Raw genomic sequence first — 18,159 nt, 5'->3', positions numbered from 1 at the left:
CAAGTGGAGAAATTAATGCATCATTATGTCCCTCAGGTTTTTCCTAGTTCTGGGTGCATGGTTTAAAATAAGACACAAATAGAAGAAAGTGGCCAATGGAAATTTCATAAGCTCACAAATAGATGGACAGTACACCTGTTTTTCAAAGCTCTCCTTACAGCTCACTGTGACTAAGTCTGCCTAGGAGAACCTTGGACATCCCAGGTGATCTATACAGAGGGAGTCAATCAGTCTCCACCTTGTTTCCTGTTAGCCGTGTGATTAGGACCCTTGATGGCCACTAATGTCAAGAAAAAGTAGTCAGTCTGCTTAGGTGTGTCCCTGTGGGTAAGGCATTCATTGGGTGCCTCATTTTTCTAGCGAGTTACTGTGGCACCGTACCCTTTCAACTTCAGCATCCACATAGTGGAAAGTCTCTTCCTTGGGCCTCCTTCCTTTCCAGAGAAATGGAGAAGCAGAAATAGGAGCTCCTCCAAAAGGTCTCGGCATATTTAGGACAATGTCATCCACTTTATCTCAGGGTCAAAGTGTCAAAATGTTTCCTTGCTCTGTTCACCTTTGCATTGTAGACCTCACATTCCAGTCAGCAAATTGGTGATTTCAGAATCCTATGACACCTACATCAATAGGAGTTTCCAGGTGACAAAAGAGATAATAAGTGAATGCAAAAGTAAAGGTAGGTGGCATTATTTGAGACTGCATATTTAAATATGGGGACAGCTCTTCTTCATGATTGATGAACTGGTTGAGATGTCTGAATTCGTTTTGTCAACTGTAATAGGAGAGAAATGCTTCCAGGCTCTCTTGTAGTTCAGTTTGTGATATTCTTTGAGGATCTAACATGGAAGTTATTGCACAGGAACCCAGTAGATGATGGCATTACTACATTAAGTAACTTGGGACCAGTATTGGAGGAGATCCCCAGTTGTAATTTCCAGAAGTTCTATAGAATAATTCCATTCTGGTTTACCTACGATGATCCAGGATGGGAACATCTACACATAAACTCACCCACAGGAATGCATGCGCAAAGGCCCCTGCTGTCACTAGCCAAGAACAGTGATGGGTGAGGCTCAAGTCTGTTTACATCTTCTAGAGTCTGGTCTCAAATAGTTGATGGCATGTAGGACCAACTGTCCACCATGAGTCTTAGGTTAATATATTTATACTCTGGGAACAAAGAATGCAACTTTGAGACCTCCTTACACCCATAGGGTAATTATTTCTACTTTTTCTTTTTTAAAATAATTTTTAGGTTGTTTTAAATTATTATACAGTATATTAGATAGTATTATGACATTTTCAGAATTATGTGTGTTTTACTAGATTCTCCTGCCTTAGATTTACCTATTTCGTTGGGGTGTCCAGGACCAAACCCAGAGCTCTATGCATGCTGGAAATGCCCAACAACTGAACTCCATCCCTAGACTTCCTTAAAGCTGTTAATTAATACATAACAATTGTACATATTCATATAGCATGATTTCAATATATGCATATGCAAGGGAGACAGTCACTGCAACGAACCTTTCTCATTCCTAGGAAATAACATTCTGATTGTGGCCCATGCATCTTCCCTTGAAGCATGTACCTGCCAGCTCCAAGGCCTATCCCCGCAGAACTCCAAGGACTTCGTACAAATGGTCCGGAAGGTAATTCTCTCTTGCATTTATGGGGCCAGTGGTACTTCGAGTTTTTCTAACCGTTGGGCAACTGGCTGATGGCTCATTCCCTCGAAGCAGAGATTTCTGCTGAGCTGGGAAGATTCGGTTACTGATCAACTCAGCCAAGATGTGTTCAATGGAACTCCATAGGATATTTGATTAGAACTGTATAAAAGGAAGGTTTTTAATGGAAGAAGCCAGGAACTGTAAGTGATGAGGGAATAAGGCAGGCAAGCAAGAATACAGCAGGCAGACAAGGGAAGCAGCAAGTAAGAACAACCATACTGAAAGATAAAGTTGGGACCAAGGCAGGACAGAAACCCCAAGAGGCTGGCCTGTTTGGAGTCTTCTTTCTGCCTATATTTTCCATCAGCCACATCCCACACACACCTCTTCAGGTGAGGTAGCTATCTTCTTTCCCTTCAAACAGAAATTCTAGTTCAAACTTAATCACAATGTTCTTATTTTTAAAAGAGGTGTTCACTTAGGCCAACATCCATCCCATTGGGCTGTAACCTAATGGGGAGGGTGGTTGATTGTCTTGCTTATGACTGTGGCTCTGACAGAGAACACAAAAATAAGCTCTGACTTGCCGTAACAGCCCATGGTTTCTTCTCTGAATGTCACAGATATGTGCTGTGGCCCCACCAAAAGATAAAACAAGATTTTTTTTTTTTAAATTGAATAATCAGCTAGATGTGGTAGCACATGCCTATAGTCTCAGTCCTTGGTAATTAGATGCTGGATGATCAAGATTTCAGGGTCATCCTTAGCTGCATAATGAGTTCAGGGCCAGACTGGATTACATGAGACCCTACCTCACAGAACTTAGGATATTCCTTCCCATTGTGCACAAATTTAATGTGAGAAATCATTGGTCTGCTTTTTAAACTTGATATATGCAATTTGAGGTTAACCCTTGGTACAGTTGCCTTACTCTAGTCTGTCCCTAAACCTGAGGTCTACTGTGCTCTGAAGTTACAGTATTATACTGTAAGATATTGGCAGGGCAGAAAGTGAGTACATTCACATAATGCATGTTATAGTATATTGTTAAAAAATGTTCTACTTTATTTATTATTGGTGTTAGTCTTACTGTGTCTAGTTTATAAATTAAACATTGTCATTGGTGTGTAAATATAGGGAAAAAACATATCCAGGGTTTGATGCTATCCAAATTTCAGGCGTCCACTAGGAACCTGGGACAGATCTCCATGGTTAAAGTAGTACCATGCCTACTTCATCCCTCTCCTTCCATGCTATTTAGCCGGCCATGTTATGAATGCTTAGCCTTACAGGTTCTATCCGTTTTGGATTGTTTGTTAAGTTTTGGGAGGTTTTACATTCCTGCCTGTGCGCCCTGGAAACACCTGAGTATCTGTCAGTACAGAGGTCACAGCATTAACTCAAGAGCTTCTGTTTTTCCCCCCCTGACGCTTTGACTTTCAGATCCCATACCTAGGCTTCTGTTCCTGCGAGGAATTGGGAGAAACTGGAATATGGCAACTGACAGACCCACCCATCCTTCCCCTTACCCATGGACCCACTGGGGGCTTCAACTGGAGAGAGACCCTCCTGCAAGAATAAGCTGCCTGAGAGATGGGAAGAACTGGCCTTTTGCAGTAGCAGTGGGAAAAGCCCACACTGCATTCAAAGCAGACAGCTCAGAATCATTTAGCATATTTCTTTTCGTGCTTAGGGGACGGTGAGATTGTGTCAATGAGAGAAAGTCGTGATTCAGAGGGAGAATAAAGAGAATCCATCTCTCTGGACGTGCCTAGCTAACAAGGCTTTGGAGAACTGTCTTCCTAAGCTGAAGCACCTGCTGCAGCAGAAACTACCATCCTCCTTCAGGCTGTGCATGGCTAAAGAGCCTCCTCCTCCTCTCAGAGAGCCGTTCCCATCCTCCAGAGGTGTGTAAGAGGAAGGACTGTGTCTGGAATCCAGCTGGGGAGAGGCGAGTCTTCTGTGCTCCGTTTGCTTGCGAGTTAGGCAAAGCCACACTGTGAGGAGCGCTTCGATGGTTGTGAGGAACCATAAGAGAAGCCCTGTGTCAGACAGCAGATTCTACTCCCAGCAGACTCCATTCATTAGCGTGCAAGGCACCTGCTTGAGGTCTCCCAACATTCACCCTGGTACCAGAGCACCCCTTGATCTCCAGAGCAGCCTGGCCCTTCATGCTTCTATCTGTGAAATGGGGGAGAACAGCCCTTTTGCTCACCCAAGTGCGTTGAGATACTCAGGAGGGGATCAAGAGAACAAGTGAGGTGTTGAATGGGAGGTGCAGCGACTTGAAGAATGTTAATCAAGTTGAAGTTCCCCCTGTGATGGCCGGATGAACTGTGAAGTCCCCAAGCCTGCCTGAACCAGGACATGTCTTTCCACCCAGGCTCTAGACTGCGTTAAGCAGTTAAGGAGATTGACATTTGGAAGGATGTATGTTCGATTCACTATTTGGATCAGAAAAAACAAAACAACAACAAAAAAAACAAACAACAGCAACAACAAAAAATTCCAGTGCAATATAGATATTTTTAGGAACTATACCGAGGGTCAGGTTGTTGGTCACATACAGGCCACGTCCACTGTAGCAGAACGTCCATAGGTTAGCCAGTTTTAGGTTGTCTAGGAAGCCCAGGGACTAATGTGAATGGTGACAGTCACAACTGCACTGCTTCTTTTGCTGCCCTCTTTGCTTTTCTATGGTAATTTAAAACAGATGGGAGGGAGGACCACTTGAAGGAAGCTGGAGAGTCAGAGCCCATCTGTGGGCTCTCACCACACCTACTTCCTGTATTTAGAGAGAGTATGTGTATTTAAAAGAAGAATAAACGACAATCAAACTAAAATATCCCTTATCAATGTCTATTTAATTGTGTATTCGGATAGCCATTAGGGCCACAGACCATTAGGGCCCAGTTCATTGTGTAGCATGTGTGTGCAAACTGAAACCCAGGCCACTGAGAAGGAACACTGATGTAAAACAAATGTGTCATCGAAACATTACATTGTAACAACCAGACGTACACCTGTGGCTGTATGTGCATGTATGTCTTAGTCTTAGGTATTCAGGTAAATGTATCACTTTGATTGGGCTGTATTCCATTGTCCTTAATCCAATGTAGACCGTGCCCTGGGCAATTGTCTACAGAGCCAGAAAGGGCAGAATCTGAAGTAACATTCTGAAGAACTTAAGTGGAAAACAGAAAAGTTTGATTCTCCAAATTGCTTATCAAAATGGCTGGGTAATCTGAACTCAGTTAACATCTTATTGCACACTGGTCTATTAAAAAGAATTAAAGATTGGGTCCAGCTGAGCAGTCTTGGGAATCACACTGAATCTGTACGTAGAAATATCTGGATCATCAGATTTCATATGCATACAAAAAGTCTCTGCTGCCAGTAGACCCTGAGTTGAGGCTAGCTCTTTTCAATCTGCAGCTCATGCTAACTCAGATGATTCCTGGAAGAAGGAATGACTCAGGGACAGGAATAATATTTTTTTTACAACCTGCTTCCCCTGACCCCCATTTTTTTTCTTTTTTCGGTAAGCATTGGCAAATCATCTAGAATATTTCAAGGGAGATGAAATTAGTGGAAGGGTTTCATGTGGGATTACAAGTCCAAACAGTGTCCTGCTTCACCAAGTGTATACATGCTCTAGTATTATTCCCAGGTAAGACTTTGTCCCTGTGATTTCTGTGTGTCTGACTGGAATAATTGGTGCATGTTAATACACACACTGAAGCTGTCCTTTTCCCAGGCTCTTCTCGCTGCTGCTTGGCCTTGAGGGGCCCTTTGCTTCACCCTGGGGCGCCAGTAACATTCAGATAATAGTGTCTTTCCCTTTGCATTCAGATTCATGCAGCCTGAATGGCTCATTAAGTGGCCCTCTGATGGCTGAAAGAGAGGGTTATTTTTTTTTTTTTACCCTGTAATGAAAGGCTTGGGAGACTTTCTGCTTTTCGTTTTAATTATACTTTAACCAAAGAGTTGTTTTTAAAGTAACCTTATATTTGAAAGATGATTTTGCAAATAAATAAATAAAAATAAAAATAAGAAGTATGCCTTCTGGAGCCCTGTGGGTTTGGTAAGTCGCTGATGATCATTTTCTTGCCAGTTCTGTCTGGAATCCATATAGATGGTATCCTGCTGTGTGTAGCACTGCCCTGGATGTATCCTTTCCACTCTGCAATGTGTATTCCTGTGAAAATGAACTCTTACTTCAATTATCTGATGTCATGGGGAACTCACTGGCAACAGGAAGAGAAGTTGCTATCTCATTGCCTTTGTAGAAAACTTGGTTTCTGTGCTCCAAGAACAGAATTCCTCTGTAACCTAGGCACTGGGTTTAATTTCAAAGCGGTGAAGAATTGCTCTTTTGAATCTACTCTCAGTATATTCATGTGTTAGAATGCAGATGAGCCTCCCACCGAGCTTCACAGGCATCTGCACAGTCAACTGTACCAAATCTGCACAAAGTTGGATAATGAGACTCCTGGAGATTTGCATTTAAATTGTCTAACCCGGCACATGCACGTGAGGAGAGGAAAAAAGGGAGTCTAGTCGGATGAGCCTGTGCCCTGTTGTCAAAGGGATGGGACTGGTAAGGAGGGCAGGGGACAGCCTGACTTAACATCTATTTAGGGGGTGTCCATGTTACAAAGGTGATGGGGGTGGAGCTGTGAGGTGCTCTTCATCATTACACACGACTAGAATTGGATTGGCTTTTGTAACTCTTCACTATTGATTGCTGGGAGACTGACTGTAGGCATTGCCGCTCAATGCAAAAGAAATAGCTGGGCTGTTACATGCATCTAGTTATTAGGTTTGCTCTGTGTAGGTTGAAGACGTAGAGTCATTAGTAGTCAGACAATATACAGTCAGTCCTCACAAATATTTGCCTGCTACTCCCTAGCCACCATTCCTTGCACAGAAATCTTGCAGCTGTTCAACTATTCCTGGAACTCTGTATGTGATACATGTGTTAAATGGAAACAATGTATACTGGTTCTTTGGTTGCTACCAAGATGGAAATGACATCCCAGAGCCTTTGACTTAGGAGTACACCACACTGAACCGGCTGTGTTAGGAAGGCATGGCAGTCTCTTTCTCATGCGTGAGACTTTTGTGTCTCTTTTTTTTTTTCTATATGATTTGGATGTATTTATTTGGGGAAAAAGTTTGTAATTATAAGAGTAGAAAACCACACCTAGCTATACTGCCAACTTCCTTGTATGCTCCTCATGGCATTCGTGCTTCCACAGCTGAGAAGCTGATCTCCCCGATAGAGCTATGGCAGCTTTGTGATTAGTTCCTTGCGTCCCAGGACCATATGCACTGACATGGTTCACAGATGACTTAATAAAAAGAAACTGTGTCCTCAGTTGACCCAGCCCAACTACGGATTAAGTCCTGAGTGTGGTCTCTTCCTGTTGTGTCTTCGCATGATACTGTATTGTGATCACTGTGACTGCCGTAGGTGTCCATTAAGAGTATGACTCTTTCAACAGAGGGTCAGAGGGATGCTAGCTGCTGATGGAAAGGGGAGGAAACTCTTGCAGCCCTGTGGATCTTGGGTCCTTTCTGGTGAGGCATCCAGATGGAGAAGTGAGAGCCCAGTAGTCACTGGAAGAGTGTACTCTACAATCCCTTCCGTTCAACCTAAGCAAACCGTGGGCAACCCTGTACCTTTCAGTCAACGGATCCAAGGTTCTGAGCTAAGGCTCCTGTGACAAATACAAATTAACAAGAGAAAAATAGACAAGTTTAACAGTTGTGCAGCATGGGAAACTTCATAAAGAAACCATCTTACAATCCTCAGAACACAATGAGATCTAAACACGTATGTGTATATAATTGCTTATGGGTATTTTGAGACAGAGTGACAGAGCTAGCCTTGAACTAGTTAGACCATTGAAACTGGCTTTAAATTCCTGATCCCCTGTCTCCATGCCCCAAAGCTGGGCCTGTAGACACACACTACCACGCAGGGCTAAAGCCTAAATGTTCTAATGCTAAATTTGAAGGCAAGTGGGTGGTTGTAGAGAAATATGGTAGAGTAATGGATCTGATCTAAGTGTAAAGCTGCTGGTACCTATACCACCTGCTTGGTTTCTCCAGTGTCTCTCTATCATCAGAGACATGAAGGCCCCCTTTTCCTAGTTGTTGGAATAGCACCTCCCATGGGAGGGTTCTCCCCTGCTTGGGAGAGAACAGTGCAGGTATTAGGAGGGATCTTCCCGCTGTCATTTGCAAACGCCTTTGTTTTATAATCCCCAGTTATACCAAAGGGACATATTTGAGAGGGGCAGTTCTGAACCCCCTTGGTATCATCATTCCCCACCAATGACCATTTCAAGAAGATTTGGTTTGTCAGGCATCATTTATCAAGCAAGAATATGAAAGGCATGGGGGGAGGGAAAGGAAGAGGAGACACAAATGGAGCCCAGGCTACATTCTACCCTCACAGGCTCCATTTCTATATTCTATACTCATAGGCTCCATTTCTGAATTCTATGTTAAGCTAGTAAGATTTTAAAATAAACCCTGAAAGCAAATTTGTGCCCTGGACATGAATACAGATTTCCGTCAACACAGCCATCCACAACCCTGGCAGGGACCACTTCCTGAGGCAACGCAACAGCCAGTATTGGAGTCTGCACAAAAGACCAGGTTATGTTTAGCCTTCTGGCTGGTTCTCGGCTGTTCTATGCTTAAAAGATTCCTAAACTCATTTTGCCCTTTTGTGTTATTTCAAAAACTGGCTACACACCCAGAAAGGAAAAAAAAAAAAATCAGCCATCGTGCTTTGCATCTGCTTAAGCTGACCTCAGCAAAATGCGCTGCTTCTCCTGTTTGTGTGGGTTGGGTTCGTTGTTTTATTCTTGTGTCAGGACCCTTCCCCGACCAAAAACATCTTCCTCTCAAAGAAACAGAATATTGCATTTCCCAGAAATACACACGTGGACCCCAGATGACTTGCTTCTGGCTAAGAAAATATGTCCTGGCTTAGTCAGCTTTTGGTTGTCCTTGTGTTCTTTGGGCAGTCCAGAGATCTACGAATCAGCAGGGGAGAGGCCAGGCTGTACGAAGGATGATGCGTCCAGGAACCAAAGCTGGGTATGACACTGGCTCAGGCTGGTTACTGCACATCTTCAACTCAGCCAGAATGAACACAGGAATGACCCGTCCTTTTTTCCTTCTTTATGTCTCATTCCTTTAATATTTCTTCCTTCTTTTCTTTTGCCAGCACATTTTTAACAACCAGGTTAGAAGCCAGGCAATGGTAGCACATGCCTTTAATCCCAACACTTGGGAGGCAGAAGCAGGTGGATCTCTAAAAGTTCAAAGGCAGCCTGGTCTACAGAGTGAGTTCCAAGACAGCCAAGGACACACAGAGAAAACCTGTCCACACTCCCCCCAACACCACCACCACCACCACCAAAACATTAAAAAAAAATTAAAAATATTTTTAAAAATTAAAAAATCAAATGGGGAAAGGGATATAAAATACTTGATACCATACATTAATAATATCAAAATGCTATATGTGAATATAGATAACTGCTTTTCTTATTTTTTTTTAAATTTTTTTCCAAGATGGAATTTATTTTAGCAGGCTGTCTTGGAACTCACTCTATAGACCAAGCTGGCCTCAGAACTTACAGAGATCCGCCTGCCTTTGCCTCCCATGTGCTGGGACTAAAGACATGCACCACCACCGCCCTGCTAACCACAGCTTTTTAAAGGCCAAAATAAAATTCCTCATAGATGGTTCCACTTGCCTGGGAACGTGAGGGGTGAGGAATGGAAACCTCATTCATACAGATACATTCTCTCTTTTTCCAGTGTGTAGGGTGCTGTTAAAAAGAGAATGAGCAGACTTGATGTGTTGGCTAGCTTCAGTGGAGACCATGTTATAATTGTGACTGAGGTTGGGGCATTTGTTCAAGCTAGGCTCTCACCATGCAGCCAAATCTGCCCTCAAACATACTAGTATCCCTTGTTTCTACTTCCAGAGTACTGATATAGTATAGGCATGTGCCACAACCTATGGCTGATTTTGTATGAATTTTGTTTAGAAAGTTGCTTGAACGACCCATAATTAAAATTGTTTTCACTTGATCTTGGTGATAATTTTGCAAAGTAAGGAGACCAGGTACTATGAAGTTATTTTATGAAAGAAACTAAGGGGGACCAATGAGATGGCTCAGTAGGGAAAGTGCTTGGCATGAAAGTCAACCTGAGTTTACCTCTAGAGCTTCTAGTGGTCTTCTGACCTCCATAGTAGGCACTGTGTCAATGCAGTCCTCTCTTGCCTATAATCCTAATGATAATAATGATAATAATCAATAAAATAATTATTCAAGGACAAACCTACATTTTTTTAATGATGCAAAAGTACTGAGGTTATGGACTCATTTGTCTTTCTATAGTAGTCACTGGATGGCATGCTCCAGGTAAGGTAGGAACAGTAGAGCTGCAGCAGCAAAGGAGACAGCTCAGTATTGGCCACTATGGAATAGAGAGACAGACAGTGAGATACAACAATAAGATGATTAGAAACTTTGACAGGACCCACCGGCCGCCATGGTAGAGAATGGCTTTGGGAGACATATGAGGCAGGAGATGCTCTCTCGAGTGGGATGCTCAGGAGTAGAGACTGTGAGAGGACAGCCGTTGAGACAGCTGGGCAAGAATCAGTCATGGCAAAGGACTGTTTGAGGACATTTGGCATTAGTTCCCAGTGCAGAGTTAAGTAGTAGGAATGGCTTGGGGGATTTAATCCTTGGCCTTTGCAGGAAGAGTGTGGCAAATGCTAAAACATAACGAGATGAAGTGTATGGATGTTATCTGAAGTTCACAGAGTATAGATTTAAAGGTGAGGCTGCCCCAGGGCTAGCCAAATGATAGCATTTACTCAACATTTATATGAACCAGGCCCCGACACATGTACCATTGTTTGTTTACTTATTTTGTGTGTGTGTACTCATGTGTGTGAACTCGTGTGTGTGTGTGTGTGTGTGTGTGTGTGTGTGTGTGTACATGTCCATGTGTGTACAGGTATGTGCACATGTATGTGGGAGCCAGAGGGCAATGTTGATGTTTTCTTCAATTCCTCTTCTTTTTTTTAAATACTAAATCTTATTTTTCTTTTTCTTTGAGTGTGTGTGTATATATATATCAGTCTGTGTGTATGGGTGCCCACAGAAGCCAAAAGAGGACATTGACTCTCCTGGAGTTGGAGTTACCGATGATTGTGAGCTGCTTGATATTGGGAATTGAACTCATGTCATCTGCAAGAGCAGCCAGTACTCTTAAATCTCTGAACCATCTCTCTGTTCACTCCCACATTTATTTTAAAACAGAGTTCCACCACGTAGCCTTAGCTGGCCTGGAATTCTCTATGTTCACAAGGCTGGCCTCTGGCTCATAGAAACCAGCCTGCTTCTGCATCTCACATGTTAGTATTAAAGGGATGTACCACCACGTCTGGCCCCTTCACATTAACTTTTCAGGCAGGATCTCACTGAATGTAGAGCTCTCTAACTTGACTGGGCTGGCTAGTCAGAAAGCCCTAGGGACCTGTTTGTTTCGGCCTCCTCAGTGTGGAGTCTATGTCTAGCTGTTATATGCTTTCCTGGGGATCAAACTCAGGTCCTCAAGCTTGCAACATCAACTACTTCACCCACCAACCTGTCTCCTTAACACTCATGCACCCTCAATCTTCTTGAGAATCCTACTACTATTCTGATTTAGAAAGAGGAAGCTGAGTATTATTATGGTCACATGACCCAGTCACATGATGAAGGAGCCCTAAAGCTACAAGTCAATAATCATATCAACATGGTTCCTGGGGCCTGGACTAATAGCCTAAATCTTTCTGCTTGAGTTTCTTTTGGTCTTGTATGTATCCCAGACTGGTATAGAACTCCATATGTAGCCCAGGCTGCCTTCAAATTCCTACTTGCCCCTACTTCCTGAATGCCGAAATTAGACATGCACCTACTATGCTCATCTAAAACTATTCCAAAAGCTTCATGGAAATATTGCAGGAGCCCAAAACATCAGTGGGATGCTTGGGTTTGTTTTAGAACATAGCCATTCAAGCCTTCCCTCTTTCTCACTTACAGATAAAGACATGGGTCCGTCAACAGGCTATGAGCTGGGACCTGAAAGCGGCCTTGGTTATTCTGCATTCATCTATTTAAGCTACAATCCACCACCTCTCTTCCTCTTCCTCTTCTCCTTTCTTCTCTTTGCTTTGCTAAGGTACTAGGGGTTGTCATAGCCTTGGGTATATAAGGCAAGACAATTTTCTTCTGAAATAAATTCTTATTTGACTGTTCCTAGAATTATCTGTTTGATTAAATTAAACCCCCCTCCTTAAATAAAAGCTTGAGGCAGCATTTCCAGGGTTTCTGAAAAGCAAAAGCCTAGTTGTCAGTTTTGTCCTGGTTTCACCCAACCCCTAATGCCATGACAAACACCACAACCAAAGCAAGAGGAAGAAGGGATTTCTTTGGCTTACATTTCCAGGTCAGAGTCCACACTGAGTGAAGTCAGGATAGAAACTTAAATCAGAAGACACAGAGGAATGCAGCATTCTAGCTTGTTCAAGCTCATGGTTAGCCAGCTAATTTCCTTACACATTCCAGGACTACATGCTCAGGGAATGGTGCCGCCCACAGTGGGTTAGGCCTTCCCCATCAATATAACAATTCCTCATAATTGTCCCACAGGTCAGTCTGATTTAGGCAATCTCTCCATTGAGACTCCCTTTTCAGATGACTCTCGGCTGTGTGAAGTTGACAGTTACAGATGACTAGGGCATTTCCCCAAGCTAACCTATGCTGCCATGGTTGCTGCCTTACAGCCCAGCCACCTTGGTCTGCAGATCTCCATACCACAAGATGCTCAGGATACTGTGTTTCATATCTCCCAGTCCCTATGGTTATGCTTGCCATCTTATAGCCACACACACACACACACACACACACACACACACACACACGCTAGAGTCATGCGGCTATAATGACAAAGTGCAGATGATAAGGCAGGCTCCATCCCTCTCATGTCGACTGTTATCCATGATCTTTGCTACTCCTGAGAAACATATTCTGGATCCATAAGTGATTTCAAAGACTGCTGGTCCAGCTTAGAAACCCCCACAGCAGGCTTTACAACAGTTTTTGAAGACTCCTACCCCAAGTGTGAACTAACAACAGTGACTGCTGGGAAACATCCTACCACTGTGCATGGTTAGGAAAGGCCAGGGTTCTTCACAAGAGCATGAAAGGTCAAAAAGGGGAGGACAGGCCTCTGAGAGCTGCTACAAAAATCCCAGTGGTGTTGGTTTATGAGGAAATCCCCTGTTTGCCCTGACCCTGTGATGTCCATCAGTGAGCTCTTTCACCTCTGAAAACGGGAATAACCACAATGGAGAGGTCGCTTCTGTCTATCTACAGTCTAGCCCTCTTCATTTTCCCATCCAATGTTAGTCCCTGGGAGCAATGTAACACAAAGACCTCATGAAGTGGGAACCACAGTGACAAGTTGGTAATGTAACACAAAGACCTCATGAAGTGGGAACCACAGTGACAAGTTGGTGACTCTTTTTTTTTTCTTCCAGTGATTAATTAATAGGAGATTTACTTATGCAAGAATAGAGTCATCCTTGCCAAACTTAGTAGGAGATGTTAAATTTTCTTTCCAATTTTCCTTCCTGGAATTAAATCTTTCCTTTCTGTCCCTGTCTGTTTTGAAAACATAATACCAGAAGATGAGGGGCCCAAATGCTGCCACAGCTTCTAAAAGTGAGTTCTTGGGAGTGGGTCTGAAATTAAGGTAAAATATTTGCTGATCTTGCATAGGTCCAACGAATCAAGGCAGGATCCTCCGTGTGCGATTGGCATTTGGGGTCATTGTACTGAAGCAGATACTCCCTTTTAAGCTGGGCCCTTATGCTCAAGCACTCGACCTGCGCCTTTCGGATCTCTGGAGACACGTCGTACTCAGCAGGGTCAAGGGTACTGGGGAGAGTGGCCAGAGGCGCAGGCTTATACTTGGAACCCGATATCTTGGCTCGGTGACTCTCCTCTTGACCTTCTGTGGTCCTAGTGGAGAACTATGGCCTTTTCCAGAATATGTCCCATCCAAATGTGACTCTTTGGATAAGGATGCTTTGGAGCTGTAGGCACCGAAGAAGCAGATAGAAATAAGTACAAGCAAATAAGTAGTCTCTGCCCTCCCTATTACTAAAAAGCAAACATTCATGTATTAAGATGCCCCCTCCCCTGTTCTCTGAGGACACATTTACTGGAGAAAGGATTGTTCAGGCCCTTCCCAGAAGGCACCCAAGGAGCTCCTTAAGAAGCTTTATTAATCAGCTCTTCTTCTCCGTTCCTTCCTCACACATCCCTTACGGCTGTTGGTTGAGACTCACCATCCTTTTCACTGTATTGCAACCTCTAAAAAACTCCATGGCTTGCTGGTGAAAGGCAGTCTTAGAATTGTAAGCCACCCTTCTGAGACTTGCTCGCCACTGGTGCCTCCTATGCACATGTCCATATGAAATACACACCAAAACAAACTACTTCTTCTCTTCTCACTCTCTCCTTTGTTATTTGGTTCCAGCTAAGAACTTAGAAAAGTATAGGAGGAAACTGTTTCTCACTTTTGAGGCCTCTCACCTACAAGGTGGTCAGCACACACACACACACACACACACACACACACACACACACACGCACCCACACACCCTTCCATTGCAGAATAGTTGAAGGCCCCCCCGCCCCCGGCCACGATCACTCTGCCTCATCATTTCTCTCTCCACTCACTGAATGGTCACAGTCTGCAATTCTTCCCCCTTGGGGACACTTGAGGGCTACAGGCAGAAGTGCAGTTTAAGAGTGATTAGGAAGGACTTTGCAGACCACAAGGACATGTCATACACCAGCCTGCTTTGCAGTTTTTCCTTCAGAGACAGTCCTCTTTTTTCCATTAAAATTCATTTACTCACTTTACAGCCCTATCCTCCCAGTCACCCCTCACACAGCCCCTCTCCCCATTTCCTCCCTCTCCTTCCCTTCTGAGAGGAGGGAGATGCCCCCTGGGTACCAACCCAGCCTGGCACATCAAGTCACACTGCAGGACTGGGCACATCCCCTCCCACTGAGGACAGACAGGGCAGGCCAGCTAGGGGAGCAAGATCCATGGGCAGACAACAGAGTCAGGGGCAGCCCCCCACCCTGCTCCAGTTGTTGGGGTACCAAGCTACACATCTGCTACATATGTGGGAGGGGGGCCTAGGTCTAGCCCATGTATGCTCTTTGGTTGACGATTCAGTCTCTGGGAGTCTCCAAGAGCCCAAGTTAGTTGACTCTGTTGGTCTTCCTATGGAGTTCCTATCCCAGCTGTGTCCCTCAATCCTTCCCCCAACTCTTCCACAAGACTCCCCAGGCTCCATCTAATGTTTGGGTGTGGAACTCTGTATCTGTTTTGGTCAGCTGCTGGGTGGAGCTGCTCAGTGGACAGTTATCCTAGGCCCCTGTCTGTAAGCATAACAGAGAGAGTAGCATTAATAGTGTCAGGCATTGGCTCTTGCCCATGGGATGGGTCTCAAGTTGGAGTGGCCCTCAGTCTCTACTCCATCTTTCAGGGACAGTTCTTAATCTCTGAGACCAATGGACTCCTGTGACATTAAAGTTTTATTGTTTAAAGATCCTTTTAATTTTAAATTATGTGTATACATGTGCGTCTTCTCTCTCTCTCTCTCTCTCTCTCTCTCTCTCTCTCTCTCTCTCTCTCTCTGTGTGTGTGTGTGTGTGTGTGTGTGTGTGTACATGTGTACATGTGTACATATAAGTGAATGTGTCTGTGGAATCCAGAAGAGGATATCAGATCTGCCTACACCTAGAGTAACATGTTCATGGCTTCAGACACACAGTTGATCAAAGCTAGACTAGCATGGTATGGTAAAGAGAATGCTGTTCATTTAAATCTTGGAGACCAGGGAAACAGCTAGGGCAGAACTGGAGATGATGGTGACCTCCAGTGTCCCATTCCCAAAAGCCTATGTAGAGCAGCTAAGCCCCATGACCCAAAAGGCTCCACACCCACACAAGTCAGCTACAGACCGAAATTTAAGTATAACAGCCAGCTGGGGACATTCCATATTTAAATATAATAGTAAGATCTTCTTTAGTGCTCTAGAAAAATTATGTCAAGCATAATGTGAGACTTTTAGACTTTAGAATGGAAAGAGTAGGGTTAGGACTGGAGAGATGGCTCAGAGACTAGGAGAACTGACTGCTTTTCCAGAGGACCTGGGTTCAATTCCCAGCATCTAATGATAGATAACAACTCTTTGAAACTCCAGTTCCAGGGGATCTGATGCCTCCTTCTGGTCTCTCTGGGCACTAAGAATACATAAAGTACACAAACATACGTGCAGGCACGACACTCAAGTACATAAAAATAAATTATTTTTTTGAAAAAAAAATAATAGTGTTTCTCAAGTGGAGAGTCCATTCAGCCTCCAGTCCATCAGACATGACAACCGAGTCCAAATGAAACAGTCGATCTCGGTGAATGAGGGAAGTGAGCCAAAATTGTCTGTGTGCATATTTTAAACTCTCACTGTAACACGTTTTCCTTAAAAACAAACAAGCAGAGAAGGGATTTTTGTGTCATGTCTGATCATCTTAGTGAGGCATATAAGAGACGTTGGATACATAGAGAGATGGGAGGGAGGGTGGACAGATGGGGAGATTAATAAGTAGACAGAGAGATAGATAAGTAGATAAGTGGGAAGATTTCAAAATGAATGAATGAATCAATATATCTAGTAACCACTAGAAATTGTTGTCCAACTCAGAAATACAAAATATCCAATAAGGTTGGACAGAAATTACCTAGCTATTATTTTCTTAATAAGCTAGAAAAACTAAAATCAATGTCCAGACAGGGACATTTTAATCTTTCCTACCCTCTCACTTCCCCAGAGCCTCAAAGTCGGTTCACTTACCATCACTACCCACTTGTGGCTGAGCAGTGTTTGTCACCAACACCTCATTCACACCTCTCCACAATGGATAGGACACCGGTGGTCCCCCAAGATGTTCCACCAGGAGGTGTTTTAGGGGCAGCTAACTAAGAGGGGGCTCAGAGTAGGTGGAGGAGGTGACACACAGGCAAGGTCACAGAGCTACAGCCTCCTCCCTTCAAAAGCCTGTGTGTACTTTAGAACCTACAGGAAGCTGTCAGAGACTCCCTCCGTTCAGCGCGGCCAGCATGTGGTGGGGAACCCTCAGTTTGCTGTTCTGGGTGCCGGTACAAGGTAAGGACTTAGAGCAAATAGGTGGTTTTGCTTGGCTGGCTTCACGGTTTTCTTGCTAAACCTATCTGTCAGCCAACTTGGAGTGTTCTTGGAGGACCTGCTCTAGAGGATAACTCAGGTAACTTCACTAATACTTCTCTGGCTGTACTCAACCCACACATCCAAGGGCAGTTGCTCTGTCTCTTCCATCTCTTATTGAATCTCTCTTGAGGGTGTCAGGACAGTATGGCGTGCATCTGTGGAATCTGTTGTGATGAAATGAAGCCAGCTTCCTAAGTCTTTCTTTTGAAGGTTTCTCAGTTGAAGGACATCCATTTCAGATTTCAAAATATCCTTGATGTACAAGTCTTTGTCAAATATCCTAATTTCTCTAAAATTCAGGGTTTTTTTATTCTTAGCCCTGGCCATCCTGGAACTCATTCTATAGACCAGACTGGCCTCAAACTCACAGAGATCCACCTAACTCTGCCTCCCCAATACTGGGATCAAAGGCGTGTACCACCGCTGCCATCTGATTCAGTTTTTGTTTTGTTTTGGTTTTTTTTGTTTTGTTTTGTTTTTCAAGACAGGGTTTCTCTGTATAGCCCTGGCTGTCCTGGAACTCATTTTGTAGACCAGGCTGGCCTCGAACTCAGAAATCCACCTACCTCTGCCTCCCAAGTGCGGGGATTAAAGGCATACGCCACCACTGCCCTGCCTGATTTAGTTTTTTTCATCTTTAGATGAGGATGTTAATAAATGTTTGACCTGTCAAACTCCTCATTATAATAATATCTCAAACAATGTATAAACTCTTTGGAAGTAATGAGGTATTAATCAATTCCAACTTAGTTCAGAGGAATAAGAACCTAGTGAAAACTCTTTACTTTTAAGCATTTGTTTATTATCTATGTATATGAGTACTGTGCCTGTCCAGGTATGTGTGCCATGTGTATGTGCTGTCCAAGGGGGTCAGAGGAGGAAGTTGGATCTTTTGGAACTAGAGTTATACAGATGGCCATGAGCTGCCGTGTAGGTGCTGGGAATGAGCCAGAGTCCTCTGCCAGAGCAACAAGTACTCTTAACCACTGAGCCATCTCTCCAGCCCTGAAAGCTACTTACTTTGTAGAAATCAGTTATATTTCACATCTTACTATAATTTGGTTTTTAGAG

At 43.7% G+C, this 18,159-nt stretch overlaps 2 protein-coding genes and 1 pseudogene across 3 annotated transcripts in view; 2 read left to right on the top strand and 1 right to left on the bottom strand.

The window, feature by feature from the left end:
• Positions 1–7,060, top strand: part of Ubash3b (ubiquitin associated and SH3 domain containing B) — a 145,074-nt gene extending 138,014 nt beyond the window's left edge. For both annotated transcript variants that reach the window (XM_031345679.1, XM_031345680.1), the window contains exons 12-14: positions 570–676; positions 1,543–1,652; positions 3,114–7,060. In XM_031345679.1, the coding sequence (XP_031201539.1) occupies positions 570–676; positions 1,543–1,652; positions 3,114–3,251 (355 nt within the window). In that variant the 3' untranslated portion in view covers positions 3,252–7,060. The remainder of the gene's footprint in view (positions 1–569; positions 677–1,542; positions 1,653–3,113) is intronic.
• A 6,293-nt stretch (positions 7,061–13,353) lies between these two features.
• LOC116073599 lies at positions 13,354–14,151 on the bottom strand (annotated as a pseudogene).
• A 2,774-nt stretch (positions 14,152–16,925) lies between these two features.
• Crtam (cytotoxic and regulatory T cell molecule) overlaps positions 16,926–18,159 on the top strand; it is a 29,801-nt gene continuing 28,567 nt past the window's right edge. The window contains exon 1 of the mRNA XM_031343721.1: positions 16,926–17,007. Coding sequence (XP_031199581.1) covers positions 16,962–17,007 — 46 coding nt within the window. The 5' untranslated portion in view covers positions 16,926–16,961. The remainder of the gene's footprint in view (positions 17,008–18,159) is intronic.

The sequence above is a fragment of the Mastomys coucha genome, unplaced genomic scaffold (assembly GCF_008632895.1).
Source record: "Mastomys coucha isolate ucsf_1 unplaced genomic scaffold, UCSF_Mcou_1 pScaffold23, whole genome shotgun sequence".
Classification (NCBI taxonomy): domain Eukaryota; kingdom Metazoa; phylum Chordata; class Mammalia; order Rodentia; family Muridae; genus Mastomys; species Mastomys coucha.
Note: the sequence above shows the minus strand (reverse complement) of the source record. Positions and strands in the feature narration are given on the sequence as shown.